The sequence below is a fragment of the Topomyia yanbarensis genome, chromosome 3 (assembly GCF_030247195.1).
Source record: "Topomyia yanbarensis strain Yona2022 chromosome 3, ASM3024719v1, whole genome shotgun sequence".
NCBI lineage: Eukaryota > Metazoa > Arthropoda > Insecta > Diptera > Culicidae > Topomyia > Topomyia yanbarensis.
In genome coordinates, this window is record NC_080672.1 from 419,389,468 (window position 1) to 419,412,035 (window position 22,568).

The 22,568-nt window shown below is 39.7% G+C and overlaps 1 protein-coding gene across 1 annotated transcript in view; it reads left to right on the top strand.

The window, feature by feature from the left end:
- Nucleotides 1-20,674, top strand: part of LOC131691529 (E3 ubiquitin-protein ligase CBL-B) — a 245,926-nt gene extending 225,252 nt beyond the window's left edge. The window contains exon 8 of the mRNA XM_058978033.1: nucleotides 16,350-20,674. Within this exon, the coding sequence (XP_058834016.1) occupies nucleotides 16,350-18,290 (1,941 nt within the window). The 3' untranslated portion in view covers nucleotides 18,291-20,674. The remainder of the gene's footprint in view (nucleotides 1-16,349) is intronic.
- The last annotated feature ends 1,894 nt before the right edge of the window (nucleotides 20,675-22,568 follow it).

Genomic DNA, 22,568 nt, shown 5'->3' on the forward strand with positions numbered 1-22,568 from the left:
AAACCAATGTTTGGAAGAACACATCCATCGAAAGGCTCGAAATGAGGCTGATGTAAAATAAGTGGTTTTCTTATACTCCTCGAGTTTCACTGGACGCAATTGCTTTCGTACCAGAATTTTCACTGACTGAAGCGAAGGGTTCTGGAAGGAGCCAACCCCATACTTCACAATGAAGGCCCCTCTCGGAGACCACCATCAATCTTTTCTTTCCGAGTGGGTACGTAGACAAAATACTTCTTCGTACACGTCCGAGTGTTGTTTAGTTAGATCACGCGATATATCAATGATACTAAATGACTTATCTTTGGTCCAGAAGTAGACCATCTAGGGGACGGATGTATTAAGTAGATATGGATTGTATTCAAAAGAAGACTTATCGGCGTTATTTTTGCCTTCGGTATTCAAATAGACCTCCATAAACGTGAAAAGATGTCGGTTGTCGGAGATACCTTCCCATTAGTCAACACTATCATGAGGGCTTCAGTACCCGTCAAAGAAAGTTCTATCGCAGGGAAAGGAAAATTAATGCAACGAAATTTAAAACGAAGGGACTTAGCTGTACAAATGCTCCATCTAGTATCAGTAATCAACGAACACATTTTCGCTGGTCCGTCGGTCATACAGTCCGTTAACAAAGGGTGTTCTCAAATGGCCACCAGCTATTATCAGGGAATTTTTACACGCGCCATGTCTGAATTTTCGTCAGTGCGGGTAGAAATAATTCCGAATCTTACTACCCACTCGGGAAAAAAGTGTTCCGCCGGCCTTGACGACAACACGTCCGGGCGATTCGCCAGTGCTGCCACTTCTCTCAAAAACTTACACTCCTGTTCTTTCCGAAAATTTTGAAGAGGTACCCCTTCACTTCAGGGTAATTCTAAACTTCAGAAGGAGCTGGAAACTTTAGAGAAATTCTACGAAACTCAGTTCACTCCAAGAATATTCGGTCAAAACCAAACTAGTTGGATCTAGTCTCTATATCTAGAGTAATTCCATTGGAAGACACTATAATGTGCGGAATTAAGCATTTCTGAGTTTCTAAATATTTTCCAAACTTCAGAATAAATTTTGGGGCTTTCGGTGAAGTTTTAATATATCTATCTTACAGATTTGTATGCATAATAGTGAATTTCTTGTGTTCGATGAGACGTAATCTTTAGAATGGAACGGACGGGATCCGCTACGACAACACGATGGAAAAACTTCTGCTCGCAGGAAAGGCACTGCGAAATGAGCGCCTTTGGAATTTGCAGGTGTTACTAAAAATAACTATTTAAGGTGGATCAAGGTTTATTGGCTAGCGTTTTTAAACCCATTCAATGAGAAACTTGTTAAATTTCAAATGCTGTCTACCTTCTACGGGTACCCGGTTATTCCGGTATTACTGGAAATGAATGGGCGGACGAATTGGCTAGAACTGGCGTTGCGATTGACTTCGTTGGTCCAGAACCGGTTCTACCACTGTCAATAAGTTCGATAAAGCACAAGATTCGCTCTTGGGTTGCATCCGAACATGCCAACCATTGGCGTAGCTTGAAAATTTGCGTTCGAACAAAGACTTTTCTGCCGCATGTGAGTCCGAAAATGTCAAAGAATTTCTAGTTAGAGCACTGCCTGGACATTGCAAACTCATTTATCACATAGCTACTATTCAGCGCGCTGAGTCTTATTCATGTGATCTTTGTGAATCCGATTGCGGAACATTATATCACATGATATGCAAATTCCCTGTAGTAATTCAATTACGTATCCGGACTTTTGGTTATCCAGGGTGCAGAATTCTCTGTTTTAATTGTTCTGTGTCGTTATTTTCCTTACCCCTAACGTTATCACTTCCTCAATCCTTTCCATCAGGTAATGATGAAAATACGATTCTTGGCAAGGCACAAATCTCCGATCAACATGGGGAACGTGCCATTTGAGCCAGACGCTACTGATTCCTGAAAAATAACTATTCACGGTGGTTGAAGGTCTAGCGTTTTTAACCCCATTCTATGAGAAACTCGACAACTACTCGCCTTGGAACAGAGAAAGACAAAGATGGTAAAGTTGGTCTTAGTTGTAGTTGTGAACAGGCTAGAGGCACACTATCCCGTCATAATCCACGCCAGAATCGGTAAACGGTCAACATGGTGTGTGACTCGTTGTGGAGAAAGTTTTGTGATATGTGAAATCGTTGCACCTACAGGGCTTGGGCGCAACCAAAGTAACTAGCTGCCAGAGGGTGTTGTCGACCCTGGACTTGTCAGTTTTACTTTTACTTCGATTATAGAGGTTTTAATCTTAGGGCCATTTGCCTCTTTTTTCGATTTAGAAAAATCTATTTTTTAATCCTTAACCCTATGTGCGGGCTTGGGAATCGAACCTAGGCGAGTTGCGTACAAGGCAATTGACTTACCAACTACGCTCTGCCCGCCCCTCTTGGTCAGTATTTCTTTTTTTAGAGCAGAGCTTAGAAAAATTGACATCCCCGCGTGAGCTTGAAAGAGAAACGAAGTTCAATTCATGCCCACCGCAATGATTGAAATGTTTGATTCGTTAGGTTCGTCATTCGTTCTTTTGATGCAGTTTATTAACGGTCTCAGAAGCAAACTGAACTTAGTTTATATGCTAGATCTGAGCGGGATTATCGAGCGAAAGTGCACAAGATATAGATTATGCAGTTCACTTATGTTCGAAAATATAGAAGATGCCAACTTCTGCCTTCAAACTGTCCACATTATATCAAATGAATGCTTTAGTTGGTGAATGAGTTTATATTTTCTCTGCACTCAACCATTCGATTCTGCATGAAGTTTCAGTCAGTTGGGAAGTGAATAAATGAGAGAGAGGCGTTGAGACTGAACGTTGGTTTCGATGAACTCAAGCAAAAATAGACAACTGAGCTTAGAATGTCGCACCACTGGTTTAGTGTTATTTGGTTACCACCGTTTGGCTATTAGGGTTGATCGAATAGGATTAGTTGGTCTGAATGTTTCAGTCCCCTACACGAACTATTTCCTCACAGTCAGTAGGCAGACTGAAGATCCAACAACATACTGCTCATAATCGCACGTTAGTCTTATGTAGTGAGGGAATCCCATAGAGAATGATTATGGGCAGCATAGTTGCGCTGTAGATTTTAAAATAATCGTGGAATGCATATTGACCTAGCCGAGCAAGTTCATGTTCTTCTCGTTCAGGACACTGGGTACTGGGCAAGTATAAGCTCTACAACAGGTATATGCATCGAATCGAAGAAAAGCCGAGGCAGACTTTCGACGATAATCGAGTTGATGATGGTGCATACAGCTGCGTACTTTCCCGTCCTCTCGTTAAATTTCATGACAGGTCATGACCGCCATTTCGGATCTCTCGTCTACCATTCGTTGACCAGAAAGTCGATAGCCCCTGTGCTTTCAGCATAGTATATTTGGTACTCCGTTAGCTACAATTATTTTTTCTAATTGTTAAGGGGTGATCGAAGCCATTGCTGGGTTATGGTTGAGAAAAAATACGAACCGGTAATGGGAGTGTAGAGAGTGTCTACAATCCGGGAGTATGTTTTGGCACACCGTTCTATCCGAGGAAATATTTCTGTTTTCAAAGGTGCGACTTAAGGCTTGGAAACACGGACTTGTAAAGGGTTTCGCACATCAAAATGCATCACGGAAGCACGTTGTAACCCATTCCGTATTTACTCTTGAAAATTTGGGTAGAAGTAGTTTAGAGTATAATTGTTTACGCTGTATTTTTATCGCTGTCCGTTTTTTTGAAAATTGAAGAAAATGGCGTCACCCGAAAAGCAACGTTGCCAATTCATTTTGTGCAAGTACCTGGAAAATTCTCAAATCTCCCATTAGGACAGCGAAAACAACTCGGAATCGTGCAGTCAACGGTGAGTCGTGTGATTAAACGTTACTACCAAACCATGAGCATCGAACGGACGGAGAAATCCGGTCATAATGAATGTTTTATTAGTGACCATGGTCACAAGCGGGTAGTGAAAGTGTTTAAGCGGAATCCCAATGTTTTGGTCAGGGATGTGGCCAAAAAGTGGAATCTGTCCAAGTCTCGTTCAGAGAGCCAAGAACCGGGAGGGATTGCATACGTACAAAGTACAGAAAGCTCCAAATCGTGACGTACGGCAAAATACGATTTTAGTCACGGGCCCGGAAACTGTACTCCCAGATGCTGACGAAGCCACATTGCTTTTTCATGAATGATGAGACTTGCGTCAAGCTTCGGAGCCTACTATTCTTCACTGCTCAGCACAAGTTTAATGTTCCGGAGAAAGTAAGGAATCAGAAACTTTCAGTTTGCTAATAAATACATGATTGGGCAAGCGATCTGCTCCTGTGGCAAACGGAGTGCGCCGTTCGTGGTTACCGGGACTGTAAACGGGGAGATCTACCTCAAGGAGGGTCTACAAAAGCGTCTACATCCTCTGTTGAAGCAACACTAGGGCCCTACGATCTTCTGGCTAGATCTAGCTTCGTGCCACTATTCAAATGTTGTCCTGGAGTGGTACGAAGCCGATAGGATCACTTTTGTACCCAACGACTGGACCTTTTTCATTCACCAGCCAAAGCTCTCCAGTAGAGATATTCACAGGGCCAATGGAATTTAAAATGAATGGACAATTATTTAGCGGCGTGACTGTTTGGATGAATGATTCCACTAACAACTGCAGTTTCAACATAGCAGGGCATAATTTGAGATTTGCTCCTCCTTCAAGCTCAAACATACTTGACGAAAATTTGCAAATCTAAAAAATACATTTTAAAGCAGCCAATCGACTGACAAGTTTTATGAAATCCGGATAAGTCCAACAATATTCAGGAAAAAACGCACATGTAAAAGTTTTAACTAATTTTACAATATTGCTGTGAACTTCAGAAACTCTATAAGCTTCAAGGATGGTGATCCTAAACCTCTGGTCACTATACTTCTGCGAACATCAATGAAGCTCCAAAGTTTAAGAACGTCTAAAGATATAAAATTTCAGACATTTGTTACACAATATTCTATACTATTTCTTTTTGCTCCAATTGTGCTACCTCTTTTTTCATTGTGCTACTCATGCCAATAACGGTAGTTTACCATGATTTTTTTTTATTACACATACAACCCGTGATCTGGTTTCTCCATGTAAGTTACGACATCATTGCACCCAAATCCGAAATAGCTAACAAAACACCAACTCTTCGTGACAAAATAAAAGGTCTAGTAACAAATCACACGCGTTGCCAAATTATCTGTGACAAAATTGAATGCTTCCATCTAACCTCCCAACGTGATCGTTCGCTAGAACACCCCTCTGGCTTTCCACAATCCAGTGCGATTGGGACCACGCGAGATAGCTAGACAGTGCCAGCTATTAGGTACCTCTCAGAGGACAATAAGAGGCTAATTTGAAAATAAAAAGAAAAAAAAAACGAAAAATTTGGCGTTCTTTGAGAGGAATTTTTTTGAAAGGAATAAAATTGACATCTTGTGATTGTTGAGATAATTGAATAAAAAGAGTATAATTATGTTTAGTTGTAGTTAATAACTTTAGTTAGTCTAGTTCTAATTGAAAGGTGCACATAACATACTTGTGCAACCGGAAATGTAATCAGCAAAAAATAATACAAATTGTATGTTCGGAAGGGCCATTTTGTGCATGCATTCTAGTTTTAACTTATTCGTGTAATTAGATGTTTACAAAAGTAGAAACCGCTACAAATTCCAGCGAATCATGTTCATATCATTTTTATATGGAACTGTTGTGTATACACTTACAACTCATCTGTTAAATTCATGTAATCGTTTATTCCATTATTCCACATCGACTAAGATCAGGCTCATTAAAAAAATAGAATCTTTCTGTGTCTGACATGTAGAGTTAAATAGAGCAATGAATGATAAGCTGTAAGATATTTATTTTTCCCAAATCAGTAAACACTTGGATAAACGTAGAGCCTGATTAATGTTCTAAACAAGATAGCGACATAGGTCCATCACTTAGCTAGTGCTGAGCAGAAACCGAACAAGAAATCGGAAACCTTTTTTCAGTCATGCAAATATATTATGGAAAATCTCATACGTTTTGTGTTTTTAACGGACTTATTAGTATGATTCTCTGTGAAAATCGACGCATCAAATCTTCCTTCGAAATATTCAAGGAAGTTTAATATAAGAACCGAAAATCTCCGTTTCTGTCTAATTAACTTTCATCTAACGTTTCAAATTTGACATCCGGTAATTTAAATTCTAACAAAGATTTTAGTTTCCAGAATACATACCAATAACAACGTTCCATCTTCATTTCCAAATCTGCCATTGTTAAACAGTCACGAATTGTCTGGCCAAAATCCCTGCAATCTTTTCATCCGTTTTCTTTTTACGACTTACGACGCTTTAACACTCTCCCACGTCCTTCAACCGGCGTTCACCGTATAGGCTTGAGCATCATCACATGTATTTTTCATTCAAGTTTTTGGTGTTATCAATATTCGTCCGATGTTCGTCACGCAAATCCTCACACCCCCTGTTTTTTTTTTGATTTTGCTTTGCATTGTACGCCGCGATTTAGATCACTGCTAACGATTTCGGTTTTTCCGACAGCTGAGTGCTTTTGTTGGCGGGTATCTCTATCTCTGCACAGTGGTTAATATGCGGCGAATTTTATCGTTTATTGTGGATTATAGGGGTTTGGATAATATCGTTGGAGGTGTTTTTGCCGCCAGAAAGGTTTTGTCAAAGGTCCAGCTCAGCTTTAAGAAAGTATTTTGAACATTTATTTTCACCACATTATTAGGATAGTATTGTTATATAATTCAGATTTGTTAAAAAAATCTCAAGTGATAAACTCATTAGAATATTTTTCAATGTTTCAGGTGAAATAGAATGACTTTTCGTTAGTTTACCCTTAGTCATTGAGAGGGCCGTTTATATATCACGTGGACAAGAAACCTTTGCTTAAGACCCTCTAGATTCCCCCCCCCCTTCATGAACAATTTCTGTACCAATACCCCCTACCCACGTGGATTTTTCCAATATTTTGTGGAGTTATTTCATAGAGTTTTCAAAATAACGGATTAATGCTGGATGTAATCCAAGAACTAAAACTAAAAATCCTAGAAACTGAACTAAAAATTTTGTCCACAGAATTTTATAGCTTTTTAGGCTTTTATGAAAATGTTTATCTTTACACGACAGCTTTTTGCATTCATCATAATAACACAATATTGGAGTTTGCTATGAATTCTGTGTTCATTCTTATACAAGGACTAGAGAGATTTTTGTACACAAACTGCTTTCGCTCATTATTCTGCTGCAGAGTGGAAATTCATGTAGAATGCATGAATTTTGGATCCTCAAAGTCCCTCTCCCTCTTTTATATTGTGACAAATGTCAAATTAAGCTCAGATGCCAAATTTCACATTATTTGGACAATTTTAGAACCCCGCCCACTTCGATTGAAGTTTTCGAAATTGGTGCTATGGGAAAATATGGCGGTGAAGTATATTAAATGGTATATAACTTTCCAAGTGGCATTCTGAAATTTTTTATTCATTCCTCTTTTGAAAGAAAATCTTGGTATTTGTATGGAGATATCTCCGTTTCTCGAATACCGGAAAGTGGGATATTGTGTCTTTTTTGTCCCTAAATAATTTTTCTACTCCGTGCTGCAAATCATACAAATTTGCAGTTTGTCTAACGTGAAAAAAATTCAAAAATCGAAAGAAACCTTTGCGACATTTGTGCTGTGGAGACAATAACAATAATAATATCAGTACGTCAGTGCATATGCATTAGGGTGTCCCAAAATGACATCATGTTAAAAAAGTCATCGGGCTCACTTCTTAAATGAAAGGTTAGGGTATTGGGACCACTTTCTTCTTCGGAGTGAGTTTGCTAAAACGCTTCCTACTGGTGGCGACTTTTGATTTTTTGAAAAATGGGCCGATTTTGGATAAAATTTCAAATTTATGCCTGTTGAAGTGGTCCTGAACTGTCTTAGATTTTTTTCAGCATTTTTAATTTTTCTGGAGATCCAAACGGAGAAGTTTGGTTAGTTAGTTTGTACAAATTTGGAATTATAAGAGCGGCAGGGCCATTAAAACTTAGTAAAAAGTGAAATTCTTGGTGTTTTTCAGTATTTTTTCTTCAAAACTGGGTATCTACAAAATTTTAAAAGTACAGAAAACACTTTATATAGTTGAGCCGAATTCAAGGGCGTAATTTTGCTGAAGAAAGTGTATAGCTACGGCCAATGGGGTATAAGTTATTTACGTTTTTGTTAAATAACCTTTTGACAGTTTATGATATTCATAAAAAATAACACTGTTCTACAAAATAAAACAACTTAAGTGGGCTTAGTCCGCATAATATTTTTCGGAAAATAGAAGGAAAATGATGAAAAATGGCGTTTTTCGCTTGTCTCTAGTACATCAGAATCGGTTTTTATGAGCATTTGACGATTTTTTTAAAAAATATTTTCTATACTAATAGCCACCTAGCGGGTTTAAAAATCACTAAAATTAAACAAATATGTCGAGTTAATGGCAAGTTATGGCGTATATTTGAAGGCTGAATTGATTAACGTACTTACATTTTGTATATAAAGTCTTATTTTCATGTTAGGAACTTTGAAGTGGAGAAAAATGCAGAAGAGTGAGGTGAGTGTTGAAAAACTGATATTTACTGTTTAGATCACATAATTCCGATATAGTCAAATTTGTGGCAAATATCCTCGAAAAAGTTTTACAACAGAATACAGCGCATCTTCTGACTTCGTTTTGTTGAAGATGCCTCCTAGAAGTAATTATGGATAATTAACTCTTCAAAAAATAATTAGAGACTTGGCGTCATTAGCAAAGTTATTGTTTTTATAATTTAAGTTACAAAAAAAATCATCAGATGCTCATTAAACCTGGTCCTGACATACTAAATACGTACAGAAAACGTCATTTTTCATGTTTTTCCTTCTATTTTTCGAAAAACAATGTGTGGTCAAAGCACATTTGAACTGATTTACTTTTTGGAACAGCATTATTTTTGATAAATTGCTAAAAATGTCAAAGATTATCTAACAAAAACTTAAATAACTCATACCCCATTAGCCATAGCTATACACTTTCATCAGCAAAATTACGCCCCTGAATTCGGCTCAACTATATAAAGTGTTTTCTGTACTTTTAAAATTTTGTAGATACCCAGTTTTGAAGAAAAAATACTGAAAAACATTAAAAATTTCACTTTTTACTAAGTTTTAATGGCCCTGCCGCTCTTATAATTCCAAATTTGTACAAACTAACTAACCAAACTTCTCCGTTTGGATCTCCAGAAAAATTAAAAATGCTGAAAAAAAATCTAAGACAGTTCAGGACCACTTCAACAGGCATAAATTTGAAATTTTATCCGAAATCGGCCCATTTTTCAAAAAATCAAAAGTCGCCACCAGTAGGAAGCGTTTTAGCAAACTCACTCCGAAGAAGAAAGTGGTCCCAATACCCTAACCTTTCATTTAAGAAGTGAGCCCGATGACTTTTTTAACATGATGTCATTTTGGGACACCCTAATATGCATGATTATGTCCGGGATATTATGATGCAAGAAAGATGCATCTTTGTCGGATCCTATGACGAAGACTTAATTTTGCGCCTCTTTGGTGTTTACTTTGGCTTTCTTTTTCGAGCTTTTAACAATAATTTGTGTACACGGAAATGGCACATCTACTCCCTACTTAATTCATTTGTGGCTGTCGTTCATTTCATGTCAATTTCAGCCACAAATCTTTTACTGTAGGAAATCAGTTGACGCTAGGTGTTTGAAGACGACCTCAACAGCATTAAAACCTCAAAAAAGTATCTTTGTGAAAGTCTAGCTCAATCGGACACGTTGCGCAAAACGGCCAAAAATTTTCACCCGTGAAAAACACTAAAAGACCCTTAGAATATTCAAAAATTTAATTCTAATTTTCATGCTAAATGGTTAAGGATGTAATGAAACGTCGAGATCTACTGCCACCCAGATTTTTTTTAAGTTAGCCTTTATGAATCTTGGAAAATTCTAGACTTGAGTTGATACTGGGGTTTGAAAAGACTGCTTTTAATTTATTTTCCATGCCAAATGTCTTAGAAATGCATGAAACAACAGATCTTGTATCTTCTCATAAAAAATTGTTTTGACAAAAGTTGCCTCTCTGATACTTTTAATTTTTAAACTAAGATTTTCACATAAAAATCAAAAAAATGTTTTTTTTTTGAATTGACACCAGAATTCGACATTTCATTGATTTCTAAAACGTTTGGTATGCAAAAAAATAAAAGCTGTATTCCCCAACTCAAATCCCATCTCAATTCAAGAATATTCCTTGCACCACAAAGACATTTTTTTAAACATTGCACCAGATCTCGACGCTTCATGACATTGTTTTTCGATTGCGCTAAAATTTTGAGAGGTGTCCGATTTGAAATTTCAGGAAGACCATAAATATTGCCACTCTACCGTATATTAAATGTACTCCTCGATTGACCCAAATGATTCTAAAATGGATGTCGAACAAAATTCATCGCTTAAGATCCGAGCTTCCATTTATAATCAAACATATTGAACTGGGTTCGACCGTATCCGATCTTCTTTCGGATCAAAGATAGTCCGCGAAGTATTCTAATATTCCGCAAGACGCAAAAATATTCAGCTGTGCCAGTTATCTCGAAAGTTCGCCTAGATAAACTCAGGATTGTGATATTTTGTCTAAAGCGTTTGTTTAAATGACGTTACTGGCGACAAGACTTTCATGAAGAACTAACGCGTTTACATGCCCGCTCACTAAGTTTAGATCGATGGTGTAGTTATCGATTCGAACTTGGCATGCGTGAATCTACTGAAGGACGGGATTGTCTGCTTCAATGATTTTTTTTCTCTCTTGAAAGGCCGCTAAATATACCAGCAAGAAAAAGTTCTGACACAAATCCGAAGCAAACTGTACCTAATCTTCAGAAAAAACAAAGACTTTCCAACGCTTCCAGGAACACCAAAAATCTCATGTGACATTTCAACCAGAGATTCGACTAAGTGCAGGATTGGTTGGTCCTAGGTTGGGAACCGGCCACTTTGTGATATTACGGAACTCCTCCCGGCATCGAAGAGGCCAATTTTCATGGTACGACATGGAATCTTCTCGATGATAATTGATCTAGCTAACTACAATTTTTGCTAGAGCTTTGAAATGGTGGCCTCTTTTACTGGCCATGACTACATTTCCGTTTCCCTTGTACCTATGAAACTGAGAAAACTGGTAGAAAAAGTTTCATGTATCTCAGGATAGGCCCAAATTATATTGAGGTTATAAGTGTTTTTTATGTAAAAATGCCTGAGGAACACGATGTTATTAGAGTTTTAATAATTAAAATATATGTATTGAACGAAAAAATCACTTTTAATATTTAACTGAAAAAATCGCATAGTTGGCAGCACTGCTGCCAAAAATTAGTATTTTTTCTAGACTCCTTGAACGATTTTCTTAAAATACAATCTTGCGGTTTGATTCTAGAGTAAATAGCACCGGAAATATGATAAAAAAATAGAGGGTTTTAGCAATTGTCAAAATGGGCGGTGCTCCTATGGCTCGAGGGGTGATTCAATTGACACAAAAATTTGGATATTTGTATATTATCCATAGGTGAAAACTTTCTCCAAATTTGGTTCAAATCCGTGAAGGTCGATTACACGTGCCTTGATCATTTCGCGTGGAATGACCCAAATCAAATTCGAAAAAGCGATCCGTCATAATAATGCAGAATGAGGCTGATTATATCGAAAACAAGTTGTAATAATTCGTTAAAATGGCGGAACCTTTTAACAACTTCGTCTCTTTTATTCAAATTTGCAGTGAGTCGAGACTTAACCAGTTGTAGCCTACTATATGGGGTACATTGGGAATTCTCACATTCTCTACAATCGTTTTCATACTAGAAATTATCGCGCTTAACGTATATATTGTCAGAAATCGTCAATGTCAATGGCTATGTACGTAACAGCATATGCTTAGGGTTTGCAGTACCGATCCCTTTTGGCGAGAACCGGTACTACGGTACTGAAGCCCTCAGTACCGGTACCCGAATTTTTTTTTTAAAGATCGATAAAAGCTTCAAAATGAAATTGAATGCTCAAACTGGTGAACTTATTCTCAGATGAATGATCAAAAAACATGTTTATTGGTTTTAATAGCTTCGGAATGGCATGACTCATTTCAGCAGAAGATATTTTTCGTATGCGGCACTTTTATTTCGAAATCTAGGCCATGTTTAAATCAATAACTGCTAAGCGGTACGACTTTCATCGACTTCAACAGGTGCTAAATGTAAAAAACCCTATTAACAAGAGTAAATCAAAGCGAGAATGGCAGTAAATTCGGGCAGGTTGCTCGCATTTCCTCTCTTGCTTTTATGTAAATTGGTTTCGACCTTTATGTCGTTTACCTACTATTCTCTAATACATTCCAAGCCTCCTTGCTTTCCTGTAAACTATAGAGTTTTGCTGAATTTTCCGATAAACAATAATCACAAATCGTCCCATTTGAAGCTGTTCAGCAAGTCTAAAATCTTTAGTTACTAAATCGCTGTTCGTTCTTTTATAGATAAAGGTTTAAGAGAAAACCAAATACAGGCATGACTTAGACCATAGTCTTATTACGCGCCACCCAGTGAATAATGGAAACCAATAAGAACGTCGCTAATAAAAAAATCATAGCAAATTTTTACGTCCTAACGCTAGATGTGAATATTTTGAAATTTAATTCAAGATCGTTAAAATTTGATTTCGACAAAATAGTACAGGAATTTAAATATGCCGTTCAGTGCAACGGAAGCTAGTAATGTTTAACTTCTAGAATTATTATGATGATGGCCCCACCTCATTCTCACACAAAGGTGTTAGCGATCTTGCAGACCGATATTTTGAAACAGGTTCCCCTAGAGAGTCCACATATTTTTCACAAAAAATTGTATGGTACCGAAAATACCGGTACTGGCTTTAGTTACGGTACCAAAAATGGGTCGGTATTCCCGGGATTTTCGGTACCGGTATTACCGGTACCACAACCCTAACTACATCGGTCTAGTGCATTGCCAAAATCGAAAACGACATAACCTTGCTTGATTTCAACGCGTTTTCTGTTTTGACCTTTCGAGGGACCCTCTAGTACTACATGAGTTAGCACCTCTTGAGCCATTGGAAACTCGTCAGTCCGTCGTCTCAACTAGTCTCTGATAATTGTGTTTCAAATTTGAAAATGTTCCAATCAGTGCTAAATAGATTACTTGAAGAGTTAACAAAGGAATAAAAGCGTTTAAACTTGTCATTCGATAACTCAGTGAATTAGAGGAAATATACAAACATTTCATCCAAATACATAAACTGTGTGAGGAAAGTGACTTCAAAACAATGCACAGTGGGCAAAAACCGATCCCCAGAGGCACTTAATTAGTCACCGCAGGATTCCTATCATAATTTATATATCAATAGAAATATCAAACGATTAGAAATCAAACGCAACTGTTTAGTCTACTGCACGAATCTGTGGCCGGATTTGCGGAGGTTTCAGTAAGCGGAGTGTTCCCGGTATTAGACAAAAAGCGATCCACAGAGTTTTGGAGCTAGCGTCAATCCGGCGCTAGTTTAGAACTTAGTCCTGTCACTAAGTTTGTGTCGGATTTTGATGAGACGAATTCGAAACGCAAATTCAATAACTGATTTAGTTATAGGTTTTGTGCCCTTAACGTGCACGCCGTTCTCCTTAGTGGCGAAAAAATAGTTTTAACCTAAATTTTTAGTGCATCTTGCATAGGCTTGCTAACCATCATAATTTATATATCAAAAGCTGCGGAATTGCATTAGAAATCAAACAGAACTGGTTTGGTCTACTTAACGCAAATGCCTCGAGGCATTTAATTAGACCGACTCCTAGGAGAAGCTAGGGGCACTGCCCCATTGAACATATTCGTTCCTGGGCCAGGCGCCGTTAGTCAAATCAAAACAGCTATTCGAAATCAATGGTACCGTCGCTGGGTTGCATCCACTGAGGTAAAACTACGCGAAATAAAATTCGTCACAGTGAAGTAGACTGACCGCGAGAATTCGGCTCATCAGCGAGTGCTAACCCGACTACGAATGGGGTATACCCGGTTGACGCAGGTGTTTATGCAGCAGAGAGAAACCCGAACCGGTTGCAACTTCTGTGGTGTAACGCTAAATGTTCGTTACGTGAATCTTCAACGCAGAAAACACGACGAAACTAGAAGGACATCGATTCGACGAGTCTGCGAGTGGCTCTAGGCAATGACGGAGACAAACCAGTTGCGTTTGGTTTCTAATCGAATTCTTTCGAATTCCGGCGGCGACTAATTAAGTGGGGCGGGCATAGCGTAGTTGGTAAATCGACTACCTCGTACGCAGCTCACCTGGGTTCCATTCCCAACTCCCCCACACATAGGGTTAGAAATTTTTCCGAAGAGATTTTTCTAACCCGAAAAGAGGAGAATGCCCATGAGATTAAAACCTCTATAATCGAAACAAAATTAAGTACCTCTGGTGGTCGCTTTTTGCCCACTGTGCAATGTTGCGCAAAATGTTTGCTATCTGGCATATCGTCGCTGTTGTGCTATCTTATGACAAGCGCCATTTAGCACTTTCGAGAAAAACGATTTTTAAAGTTTGAGATTGAATATCTTAAAATTTATAAATGTTAGAAGCTTTTCGGAGAAGGAATTCGATGCTTCTATCTTTTCTGAAGTAAACTCTCGATTTGTGGGAAGATCGGTTGACTATATTTACAGTTTTTGCTTAAATTGTAAACCAAAGTCGCTCACATACGTGTCATAAGTCTGTATTGATGATAAAATGTGTATGACGTTTGTGTACAGAAGATTTCATATAAAAATGAATTATAACTGATTCGTAAAATTATGCGTTATAGAACACTATGTCCAATATCATACTTTTCCATGCGATAGCAGCAATATCAGGTTACAAAATGATGGTATTAGAACACAAAGTTTTTCCAATTTTCCTCCTTTATTCAGGAAAAACAATGAACAAAAATTGGTTTCATTGACAATTTAGAGACAAAATGTATATCAAACAATGTTATTGTTGGCAGGTGACTAGACGAAACAAATGTTCTTCTTGCATAATCCATCACTACATTTCGGTATGCTTTCCAAAACAAGTGGAAATCTCAAAAGGAAATTTGTTCAATAATCATGAATATATAAGCCAACCATTCCCAGAAAAAAACAATGGTAGGAAAAGTTTTGCTCCCGAGACAAGAACCTAGCTAATGCTCTACATAGGAATTACCTATGTCATCAGAGACATCTGTTGGCTTGCTATAAGCTTTTCGGCTTATAGCAAGCCAACAAACTAAGAATGTTGTCTCTTTTTTCTTTGTCATAAAATAGCACAACTCGATCACTCGAGAAATTGGCGCTTGTCATAATCGTGTTTCGCTATATCTCAGTAACCCATCAGAATTTCAAAATTCTGAAAACGCGACTTTATGGAGATTTTAAAACTTAGTAACATGGCATATCTAACTCAGTTCACCCCAAAATGGCGTTTGTCATAAGATAGCACAACAGCGACGATATGTCACCCAATTTTAGCGAATGTGAAATGATAGCAGCACCATGTACCATGGCTCTGAGCTCTTTAAATTTCAGGCATTCGTCTGATGAAGTTTGCTACATATACTGGTGAAGTGTTTCACCATATCTAACGTTTCTCTGGTGCAACATATCGCTAAAACTAATGTCCTTGAACTCTTATCATGGCGATCAAAATTTTCACATTTTCAACCACTGTGTGCCATGGATAAGGAAAGCTACATAAACAAAATAAAACACGCTGCACTCGGCTGAATCGAAATTTATGCGACGATACAGTACAAAGAACAACATAGTTTATATTCATATCGCAATGAAATAGAGTCATTGACTAGTTTTTCACACCCAACCAACAATCGCAAGTGTGTGTCGTCTAAAATAGACGAATTGTTCCTCTGTGCGCTGTTACCCCATTTCACCGTGTCAGCTTGCCTGCATTTTTTATACTTTTATTATTCTGTGTCCCGTTTCTCGCTTGCAAACACCACCACCAAATTTGACTACATTCATGATTGCGCATTTGCTTGTTTTTTTTTTTTATTTTTCACAGCATGACGATGATTTGATTTTTTTTTGCGTTTGACAGGCCGTTAATTTTCAGCTTTTTCAGCACAAACCGTCTGGTGTTGCCTCATAAGTGGTGGTAGTATTGTTAAACGTATATCTTTCTCTTTCTCTTCCCGCAACTATGCTACTCCTTTTGGTACACTTTAGGATGATTTCAATATCGCCACCTCATCACTTCATGCGCTGAGCAATAGTATGACACTGGCACGCAATGAAAAGCAAAGCCCACACTCCTCACCCCGACTGCCCCGACGTCAACCGAACCCAACGGCACCGGTGCTAACCAGTAATGATATTTACGCAGGCGGTCCATCGCTGCAGTCCCAGTCGAGCAACTGTAGTTACGCATCAATCTCCTCCAGTAGTTCATCAACGACCGCTTCCTCCGCCAGTGGGGGACAGTTGGCAGCACTGGTGACGACCCCGGCAGCTTTGGCTGCAGCCGCAGCTGCCTCTGCGCCACCTATAGCTGCCACTGTCTCGCACACCGTAAATGGGAACCTGGCCACGCATACGAACATCTCACTGAACAACAATCACTCCAGTAACATGTGCACAGCCAGTGGAACGAGCGCCCCTCACAACAACCAGGGGAACAACCTAGTGAAATGTAATAAATCCTCGTCCTCGTCTCTCCTATCACAGACACAAACCAACGCGCCAGCGGGAGTGAATGTACACTCTCAGCAGTTGCAACAAAACCGACTCAGTGCTCCAGCAAGTTCGTCGATAGTGACATCTAGTGGCGCAAACCCTAGTAGTTACCTCATGTACAAGGCACTCAATAAAGCACTTTCTACGGAAACTGCCTCCAGTTCGCTGGAGTCCATCTATCAACATCAGCACCATCACCCCACAAGGCAAAGTTCTACCACACCACCCCCTTTACCACCGAGAAAATCTTCTCCTGGTATGTTAACATCAACCCCCAATGGTGACAGCAATCGGCTCAAGCAGGGCAACACAAGATGCCAAGCTTCGCAACTCTCGACCGTACGCAGTAACAACAACCAGAACCAAATTAACTCTGCCTCTAGTCTTTGTAATCTGTCGAATCAAGTAACCTCCAGCTTAAACCTAAGTCGCAGTTCGGAAAACCTATCGGCGTCGACACGCGCGAGCAACGATAATCTCGTTCCCACAACGACTCCTCCCCCTGTTCCCAAACATCAAACTGTAGAAGCCAGTCCTCCTACAGCAAATGGCAATTGTCCCTGTAGTGGTTCAACACCGCATCCTAAACCAACCGAACCGGAACGGTTCAGCGGGGAAGAATTGGATAAAATAATCGTTGGACCAGCGGAAACGATCGTCGGTATCATAGACACCCGACCACTGGAAGCACGACAACCCATCATTCTAAAGGTAGACGATAAAGCAGACCAAAATCTAGTCGTGAATAGTGCCGCCAGCAATGTCTACCAGTTCAAACCAAACACCATCATGAATGACATCCTTTCACTGGAAATCGCTGCAATGTTTCAACGCGACCAACCCTTTCAACAGCACACACCGAAGCAGCCGCAACCCCAACCACGCCATCAACACCAGCAACAGCAGTGTCAGTCTCATTCACCGACAGTTAACCAAGGTTCAAATCAACAGCACCAGCGCCATCAATCACTACCGGCAAACAACGCCGTTATCAATGCCAAGGTAACCCCTCACCCACCATCGAAGTCGATCACGACTTCGCAACTATCAGCCGCAATGGCGGCCATCGGAAAAGCCACCCCTTCGGTCGACGGAAAAAGCCTTCTGTACGAAAATATCAACCTCAGCCTGAAGGGATGCAACGGAGGTGTCGTAGTAGGCGGTAGCAGCAGTAACAACAATCACCTAAATAGTAGTGCGGTGGCTGCTGCGATGGCTGCCGCGGCTGCTGCCGCCGGTAACAGTGGTAGTAGTAACAACAACAACACAAACGTGCCATACGAGAACATCAACCTGGAGTACATTGCCCGGCTCATGCAGGAAGGTTACTCGAAGGAGAACGTCATTACGGCACTCGGCATCTCCCGGAACAATATCGAGATGGCGTGCGACATACTGCATGAGTTTGTCAGCAAAAGCGGCGGGGGAGGTTGAGGAGGAGGAGGAGGAGGGGGTGTACAGTGCCGACGACGGGACCCGACGACGCACGGAGACTAGGTGAAACCAAAAAATATGGAACCATAGACTGCTAAGTAGGAAGTTGCGAGATAAATGGATGAGTTTTATTCTAATTACTAATAAACAAAACATTAATAGTTGTGAGGTTAGGTTCAAAATGGCGGCGAGTATCGTTGCGCACGAGTAGTAGAAGATATGAAGAAAAACAATCATTATAGCAATAAACGAGCAACTTTTTCGATGTTTTCATTGTACATAGTGAAGGAAGTAATACATCTTGAAGTGAAACTTTATTTTAGTTCCTTAGTAGAAGGTAATTGAATTTATCGCTGTATAGGATTTAGGATGAACAAATATAACTCAAATGCGATGCAGGTTTTTTTCTTCTGTTTGTTTTGATGATTTAACCATTCGGTTCGATTTTATTTTCCGTTGAGGTGTTCCTAATCGTTATGCAGTATCGTTTCGTTTCTTTATCCTTCAGCGTGGGCAGTTACCCAGCATTACTGAAGTTACGCATTACTGAAGAAAGAGGAATAGCACAGCATCAGTAGGCGAAATGGTCGTCGATACAATCAAAGGTAATTTTTTATTCTGTTGTTGTAATTTGGCATATCAATAACGAATCATAATGAAACCCAGAAAAGTGATTTTTAAGCTGACATAATTATATGGATGCAGTTCCAGCAGTACTGTACCAAATGGGGTATGTCTGCGTTAGCAACAGCAAGTTTGTGAAACGACTGACAGCTCATCGATCAGCGGACCGACTGTCAAAAGTAAATTAGACTTCTAGAAAGATCGGGGAACACGTGCGAAATTAATAATTTTAAATATTGGCTAATTTCCTGAAGCCTTCATTGCTTTATCCAATTTGATGTGGTTGCAGAAAATGTATGCCCTTTGGATTGCCCCTAAGTATATACGTTATTCTACTGCGTGAATATTGAACTAACCGTAGCCTGAATTGTGATGAAGATTAACGTAAGTTGATAACATTATAATATAATATATTATGTATTATGTTTGAATTATTGTTTAAAATGCCATAAAACTTTTACAGTTTTGAACTTCTTCAACACCAGCGATCACTGCAAAAAAACTTATTTCATTCAAAGATTACTGTCATCTACATCTTCTACGGCAGCTTTTAACTGGCTTACAAAAGCGGAAAACATTATTCGTCTACGAGACTACCTTCAAGGAGAAGCCAGAAAAAGAGTCACTACGAAATTTATGTTTCCCGAATGCGTATCGTTAATTATGGAAAACCTGAAGCGTTTCTACGGATGATTTCAAATTATGGAGCAGCGTCTCCTGGAAAAGAGTAGCAGGTCTGATGCACCGGATCCAGGGGACCAGGAAGCGCTGAGAGTCTGGTACAGCCGTATCCCAGTTAAGCGACCATTTAGTAGCGGCCAAGCTCCTCAGTAGACCCAGGTTTTTTTACGCGGGGGATAAGTACCGCGTAAAAAACCACGTAAAAAAACCGCGTTAATTCGAAAATCAGCGTAAAACCCAGCAACAGACTTAGAATATTTTTGGAAGTGTTTTTGCACGGATTTCGCAATTAACACGGTTTTTGCAAAAATATTCTAAGTTTTTTTGAATACAAAGAACTTAGAAGAATTTTTAACAGTTTTTATTTTGCGCGGCTTTCTCAAAAATAAGTCCTTTTGAATGCAAAAGACTTAAGATTTTTGGAAAGATGGAAGAGACGGGTCTGGACTCCTTATGGCCCGCACCTCAACAATATCGGTATTTTCGGAATAGTCTTGACGAGTAGGTGCTAGAAATTGATTTATGACGCCATTTTGAAATCCAAGATGGCGACTTCCGGTTTAGCGAAACGTGCACGTTTCGAGAATCGCGTTTCGAGGCGATACTAGAGCAGAGCTGCCGTTTATACAGATTTATCTGTATTATACAGAATTTTAAGCGTAGATACAGACCTGATCTAGGGGCCGATCACTCTAGGAATGAATAACAAATTTGCATCAACTTTGCACTCCCTCGCAGAAAAGATTACTTAACAATCGTCCTACGCTGATCCACTTTGTTCGATGTTTTGTTGAATGTAGGGCTGTTTTTTGTAGGGTTTTGACGTCTTACATGCAACGCAAAATACATTGCACGAAACGCAAAATGCATTACCAATTTCTATTTTGATGGAAAGAAATGCATTTCATTTCGCTGATTTTTAAAAATGCATCGCAAGTGATCTGCCCCTAGGACCTGATACAGAATACAGTTTTTATTCAGATTTTCAATACACAATACAGATTCATACAGGGTTTTTTTTTAAATTTCAGTTGACATTATTGGTGAACTCTTCCTGCAGCCGTTTTTATTAAGAATAGCCATTTCTTTTACAATTAATTGTCAAATGAACCATAACACTTTTTATATTCAAAATAATAAAAAAAAACCCTGAGCCGGGATATGTACAGATTACTTAAAAGTACTCAATTTAAACCTTTTTTTAAAGTTTGATCTTATAGTAGACAATACTTAAAAGCTCATCAATTATTAAAATTCTTTTTCTTCAATGAATACAGACAAATACAGTTTTTTTATAACGAGGATAAAGATTTTCAACAAAATCATCTGGCAGCTCTGTATTGATGCTTCACCAGGTGCCGATCATTCCGGAATATAAAATACATGCTTTTAACAGTGTACGAAGCAGACGTGCTGTACTGTGTTGATTTTTCGTTGTGTTTTATTTGTGTGAATAACTCATCAAATTACCGTTGCAGTCGAAAATATTTGTTCACCGTGCCAATCTCCTGCATAGTTTTATGTTGGTGTGTGTATTCGAAGCGAAAAACCAAAGATTTTCTGTTGTGATTCTTCGTTTATCGTGATTTTGTTTACATCACTGTGGATTCACCCACAAAATTTTACACCTAACGCAGGAGACTAGCGAAAAGTGCTTCCCACACTTCAAAAAGGCGGATAGAAAGTAGCAATGAATTCTGCTTGCAAAACATGTGACTCTCTTGTTCATAGGATCGAGAAAATTACATGTCGTGGCAATTGTGGATCGGTTCTTCACCGCACTCGCATTCCTGGTATGCAACGATCTGCTCTGAGCGGGAACAGTTCTGGGTCTACCTCAGCCGCCTCGATTCGAACCATACAGTGGATGATATCGTCGCCATGACCCAAGAATGCCTTGGAATAAGCAATACACCCAAAGCAATCCTGTTGGTTAAGAAGGATGCTGATCTGACAAAGCTCAATTTTGTTTCTTTTCGAGTCGAGCTTCCCAGTGAACTGAAGGACGGGGCACTCATAGCGTCTACTAGGCCAACTGGAGTGCTGGTTCGCGAATTTAACTTCGACCAGCAGAGACAGGATAGATTTCGACTCCGGGATGCACCGCCGCTTGTACTATGGAAGCCCTCGATCCCCCCGCCACAGTCCAGCTACTGCAGTCAGCGTTCATCAATCGTCCCGGTCCTGTGTGCGGGAGTGGAAAAAGGGTCTTCCAAGCATCATACTGCGGCAAGAATCCATCTATTTCGAAACCTTCTAGCACCGAAATGTTCTTCGATTCCAGCTCACCGTCGATTGCGCAAAGTTCCTATCGGTATCCGACGCCACTTTTCGTGCCGTCCAGGAGTGGTACCTAGCCCAACTGCATCGAGTACAACCCTCGTTTTCCCGGTCACCGGGACGCACACTTGCCACCAGTCCTGAGAAGCCCTTAATCCCCCCATCACAGTCGAGCCCCTCCAGCCAGCGACCAGCAGCCGTCCCGATCCTTAGGTGGAGTTGGGACGAGGGGTCTTCCGCAAACCTACAGCAGGCAAGTATGAAGCATCTGTGAGCCCTTTTTGCCTCAAAGCTCTTCGATTTCCAGCCTTGGACAACGACAAGACAAGCTGTTACTATATTACCAAAACGTTGGTGGTATCAATTCAACCGTTTGAGGAATATCGCCTTGCAGTCTCCGATAACCGTTTCGATATCATCGTCTTCGTAGAAGCGTGGTTAAACGATGACACGCTTTACAGTCAGGTGTTTGGTACTGGATATGAGGTTTTTCGTTGCGACCGGAACACTAGAAATAGCCGTAAATCTACTGGAGGTGGTGTATTAGTAGCAGTTAATCGCAGCTTGAAGGCACGAGTTGTCGATAAGACTTGCTGGGATTGCTTCGAACAGGTCTTGACGATAATCGAGCTTGGTGACCGTAAGTTGTACCTGTGTGCGTTGTACGTCCTACCCAACCGAGTCCGTGACATC